At 34.9% G+C, this 5,466-nt stretch overlaps 1 protein-coding gene across 1 annotated transcript; it reads right to left on the bottom strand.

The window, feature by feature from the left end:
* Nucleotides 1–262: 262 nt before the first annotated feature.
* LOC109193269 (wall-associated receptor kinase 2-like) lies at nt 263–5,191 on the bottom strand. The gene is made up of 4 exons (XM_019344115.1): nt 4,699–5,191; nt 3,483–3,941; nt 1,682–1,882; nt 263–1,593 (listed from the first exon to the last, which is right to left on the bottom strand). Exons 1-4 carry the CDS (start codon nt 5,150–5,152, stop codon nt 392–394), a joined length of 2,316 nt encoding a protein of 771 aa, XP_019199660.1. The 5' UTR covers nt 5,153–5,191; the 3' UTR covers nt 263–391.
* Between the last annotated feature and the right edge of the window lie 275 nt (nt 5,192–5,466).

Genomic DNA, 5,466 nt, shown 5'->3' with positions numbered 1-5,466 from the left:
AAAATTGTTATTGATTTAAACACCATGCAAAAGGACATATATCAATAATGTTGACTAAGTAAACGTAGTACACCATACTTTATAACCAAACAATAAATCACTAATAGAGCGTAGACTAAGACTTTCATTTGAAAGGTGATCGACCCACTGTATATAGATTAATGGAACTGTGGATTTTATACATTTTTACTGAAAAAATTTAAATGACAAAAAATATAATATAATTTAAAATGATTAAATTCAACTAAAGAAAATACAACATAATTTCATTCGAAATACAGTAACTATTTTAATTTTTTTTATCACAAGGAATACTATAAACAGATCATTATTTATATTATTTGTAGATGGGATTGGGGATAGCTAATTTGCTGAGATAAATTGGATGTAATTATCTTCCGGCAGCTTCTGGAAGCTCCATATGATGTTTTAAACTATCATATTCAGTTGTTGCTATGCTGAAAGTAGCATCATATTCAAAGGGGATTGGTTGCTCAGTAAGTAGAGCCTCTGATTCAATTGAAGTCTCAAAGTTATTGGTCCATGGATGTTTTGCTGCTCTCCTCAATCCACTTAGTTCCACAGCAACTTCCTTCATTGTTGGCCTATCCTCCCCCTTGACATTCAAACACCTTTTGGCAAGCAATGCAACCTCTTGTAGCTCTTCAGTGTTTCTCTCACATACAATGTTGTCATCAAGAATCTCGAACAACTGATTCTCTTTCAACAATGAAAGGAAATACTGAGATAGATGTCTCTCTTTTTCTGGACCTTCAAAAGATAGAGCCCTTCTACTCGTTAGTAACTCTATAAGGACAACTCCAAAGCTATAGACATCGCTCTTTTCTGTTAAGTGGTTGGTTTGTAAGTACTCAGGATCGAGATAACCAAATGTTCCTTGAACCATTGTTGTTAATTGAGTTTGATCTTGAGGGACTAATCTCGATGCACCAAAATCTGATACCCTGGCAGTGTAGTCATCATCAAGGAGAATATTTACAGATTTAACGTCTCTATGAATGATGGGAGGAGAGGCTGCAGAGTGCAAATACGAGAGGACCTCAGCTGTTTCTGTTGCTATTTTTAAACGGGTCGACCAAGAAATTGCCGATGCCTTGCCTTTGTTGTGCAGATGCTCCGACAATGTCCCGTTGCTTATGAACTCATAAACCAACAACGGAATTTCTGTCTCTAAACAGCAACCAAAAAGTTTGACAATGTTTCTGTGATTGATTTGGGAAAGCACAATTACCTCATTGATAAACTGCTCGACTTGGGTTGGGTCCATCATCTTGGCCTTTTTAACAGCTACTATTCGGTTGTCAAGAAGGTGCCCTTTGTAGACAATACCAAAACCTCCTTGACCAATGATTCTAGTTTGGTCATAGTTGTTGGTGGCTTTTTTAAGCTCTTCGGCAGTGAAAATTCTTGTTGTGCCAGAGGATGCACCACCTTGCGCAATCCTTTGTTGCAGAATCATTCCTCCATTATCCCTAAAAAACTTCTCTCTCATCTGTACTGATTTCCTCTGTCGATATCCCAAGTTCACAGAAAAACAAATAACCAGCAGCACTATAGTACCTAAAGCGGCACCTGCAATTAACATTTCTTAATCACTTGAACAAGTTTTGATGGTTGTATATTTCACATGATGTGTTGTTAAATGGGAAACGATGCTTACTCAAAGCAATCAAGTTCACTCTGTTGGATGAATGGCATCCTTTTCCATTATCTTTGCATTCATCTTTAACAGGTAATTGGCAGCCACCTTTACCATCTTCTTGGAAACCTTTTTTGCAAGGGCACGTGTAATTGCCTGGTGTATTCAAGCAAATGGCGTTTTTGGAGCAGGTGTTTTGTCCATTTGCACATTCATCAATATCTGTACAGCCAATAAGCAATAAAGCTAAGTATTTAAGTGTTGCTTGGACTTAACTCACTAATTCAATAGGCAGTATTTGTAATAAAAGAATAACTTTTGAAACTTGACATGGATAATATGGGAATTATGTCTAAAATGACATTTAACCATATTTGTTGAGTCACTGAGTTACCATGTTGAGCCGTGATTGGGGATTCAAATTAAACTTTTTCGAAAAAGCAAAGTAATTAAGTAAGCAATTGTTATACCCTACACCACGGCGCACATAGCATTGTGCGCCCCGTGCCTCCCAAAACGACGTCGTTTTGAGAGGCGCGATAGAGAGTTGACGTGATCATGTGTATTTGTTCATACAATTATGTGTATTTTTTTATATAGTTATGTGTATTTATTTATACAATTATATATATTTGTTTATATTATACAATTATGTGTATTTTTTTATACAATTATGTGAAACGACGTCGTTTTGCATCAGGGCGCAAAATGCAATGTGCGCCCTGGTGCAAAATATAAATTGCCTTTAAGTAAGGAATACCTTTCAAAAAAAAGTAAGGATAAAGTTACAAATATGTCATTAAATTAAATATATTATATTTATTTGTGCAAGTCACTAATTACATTTAACAAGTGGGTAATCTATCAAAGAGTAATGCTATTCACCCCTAAAAATTAAAAAAAAATATTATGTGAATTTTCATTTTCTACTCACAACTTTTACAATAAATTATTATGTACGTGGTCCACAGTCTAAAACGATGTCTTTTTGACGTTAAAAAAAAAAAAAAATTTGGTGAACACTTATGTGTTAGAATGATGAATCTTCTAAAATAAGATAATGTATTTTATGTGTTAGAATAAAATTTTTAGGGTAAGATAATGTACTTTATGAGTTAGAATAATGTACTTTATGTGTTAGAATAATGCATTTTATGAATTAGAATAATGTACTTTATGTGTTTTTGGATCGTGGTCCACACAACTATGTGGACCACAGTTCACGCAGTAATATTCGAATGGTTGAAATAGGAAGAATATAAGAGTGAATGACAAAAATAGGAATGTTTTCAAAAAATGTACAATTTCGAGAAAAACTCATTTAGAAAATGCGTTTCTTGTCAAAAATGAATCTCCAAATGAGTTTCTTGAAAAATCTTTAAAATGTTTTTTTTTTTTTTTGTAAAAATAATCTGAGACACAAGTGCCACTTGCATCTCTAGTGTGTATACAGAATGCAGATGATACACAAGAAAAATCTTTGTAAATTAATAAAGATAAAAAAAAAAAAAAAAGGGAAAAAAATTAAAAGATACGGAGTATTATTTTAAGATTTTATGTTTTATCAAACAAAATTTATAAGTTATTTTAAGAGCGCTATAAACTCTTAAATAAACTCTACTAAATAGAGCTATAAAGTGTGAAAATAATGTGTACTTTCATTCTTACCAACTTTTAATCTTACACTCAAAGTCTTGATTTAGACCAAAAAAAAAAAAAAAAAAAAAAAAAAAAAAAATCTTATCAGCCCGTCGCTTTTATGAGTAAAATAATTGAAAGTACGTGTAATTGAACTTTATAAAGTAAGGCGGACAATACGTACCTAGACAACCGGGAAGAAGATATGGATTACCTTGGTAACCCTTCTTACAAGCGCATCGGTATCCACCACCGTGAGATCCACCACCATGAGATCCACCACCGTGAGATCCACCACCATGAGGGCCGGAATATTCTTCACAGGTGGTATTACCTTTGCATACGCTACTGCTATCACTGCATTTATCCATGGAGGAGACCATCCAGTCAATTACCAATGGCACCTTTTGAATTTCCCATTTTTCGGTAAGCATCTCCGAGGAAAAGTTGAACTCGCCCTTTTTCACCACGAAGGCGTAGCTGCAGTTAACAACACCATGGGTGTTCCGATTCTCCGTGATGGTTTTCAACGTAAAATTAACGTTGCTGGCCAGGATAGGAATGTCGGTGGTCTGGCAACACCCAATCCCCGAGCAACTCCCATTAACCACGTCTTTGAAGCAGTTACAGGAGGCTATACAACCTGAAACAGCCATAGAAAAAAAAAATCCTGTATAAGTTAGGCTCTGATACCATACTAGAATGGAAAGAATATATATTGATTCATGCTAAAGCAGAGTACAATACATGGTTTAAATAGGAAAAATACTAACAACTCTGATCAAAACAAAGGAAAATATCATATTAGTGCCCTCCTGTAGTGTAAATGTTGTCCTTCATTTTTCATACATATATGGCCTCTCCTATACGGTACGGGAGGGGCAATGTATGTATCATTTTGAAAATTGAGGGCAACATTTACACCACTAATAATTCAGGGGTGACATTGATAATTGACATATTATGGAGGGGCATAAATTTAAATTTTCTCATCAAAGTATAACAAACTAGACTAAGGCCATGTTTGGTAAAATTGTTGTTAGCTGATAACTGATAGCTGTTAGCTGATTGGGTTAATTAGAGGGTATAACTAGTTGATAACTTTAGTAGATTGTAGAAATGTGTTTGGTAAATTAACTGTTAGCTGATAGTTGTTTGGTATAATTTCTTTTCTCAAAAAGCTAATTGAAAAAAGTTGTTTTGAGCAGCTTTTTGAATTTTAACATTTTAAGATACAAAAAGTTAATTAACCAAACACTTCTAATGATTTTTTAACCAAATCAAACAATTAGCATTGGTCAACAGTCAAAATTAGCCTATAGACTGATTATTTTACCAAAAAAGGTCCTAAATGAACAGAATAAAGGAATAAAATATATACAGATGCTACTCCTTCATACCTGTTTCGTAAGACAGCCCAGCCTCGACGCCGGTGATAGTGGCAATGGTGTTGCAACCCACGGCGACGAACTTGTTGGCGGTCTGGTTGACGAAGAATGCCGATAAATTCATCCATGAATTTGCCGATATTTCGTCACCTTTATGGCATTTTCGAGCTATGCCCTGGAAAACGCTCAACTGCCCTTCAATGGATATGCTTTCTAACTCTGCATCATTACCGGATCCTAAATATGGCTTGGGAGAACCATTGGTGGAATTGGTGCAATTGATGAAGAAGTCTGGGTTTAGATAACAATCTTCGGTTAAACCGAAGGGAAATGGGATGCTTACGTTCCCACAATGATCTTTGCAGGTGGGTTGAGCTATGGGATAAGTAGTAGTAGTTTTAGATGAACAACCTAGTACTGCGGACAACACAAGTAGTAGTAGTAGTAGTACGATGAAGAAGTTCATGTTGTCTTAGCTTGTTGGACAAAGGATCGGATAACAAAAGATTGGTTTGTGTTGGATTTGTAACTTCTTCATTTCCAACTACTGTATATGTAATGCCCAGCGCCCTCTCATGGGAATACAATTCAACCAAAACACCCCGTCCCCTACACTAACTGAAAATTTTATCCAATTTTTTGGAGAATAGAAATCGTGTTTATTAACACAATTTTTCATTTTGAAATTTTTCATTTTGAAAACTGGAAATACTAAGCACAAAAAGTCAATATGGCACTTTTATTGGAATTTGAACCTACAACCTCTCATATGAGGAAACA

This window comes from Ipomoea nil, unplaced genomic scaffold (genome assembly GCF_001879475.1).
Source record: "Ipomoea nil cultivar Tokyo-kokei standard unplaced genomic scaffold, Asagao_1.1 scaffold1848, whole genome shotgun sequence".
NCBI classification, from domain to species: domain Eukaryota; kingdom Viridiplantae; phylum Streptophyta; class Magnoliopsida; order Solanales; family Convolvulaceae; genus Ipomoea; species Ipomoea nil.
The sequence above is the reverse complement of the archived record's forward strand: the minus strand, read 5'-3'. Positions and strand labels throughout refer to the sequence as shown.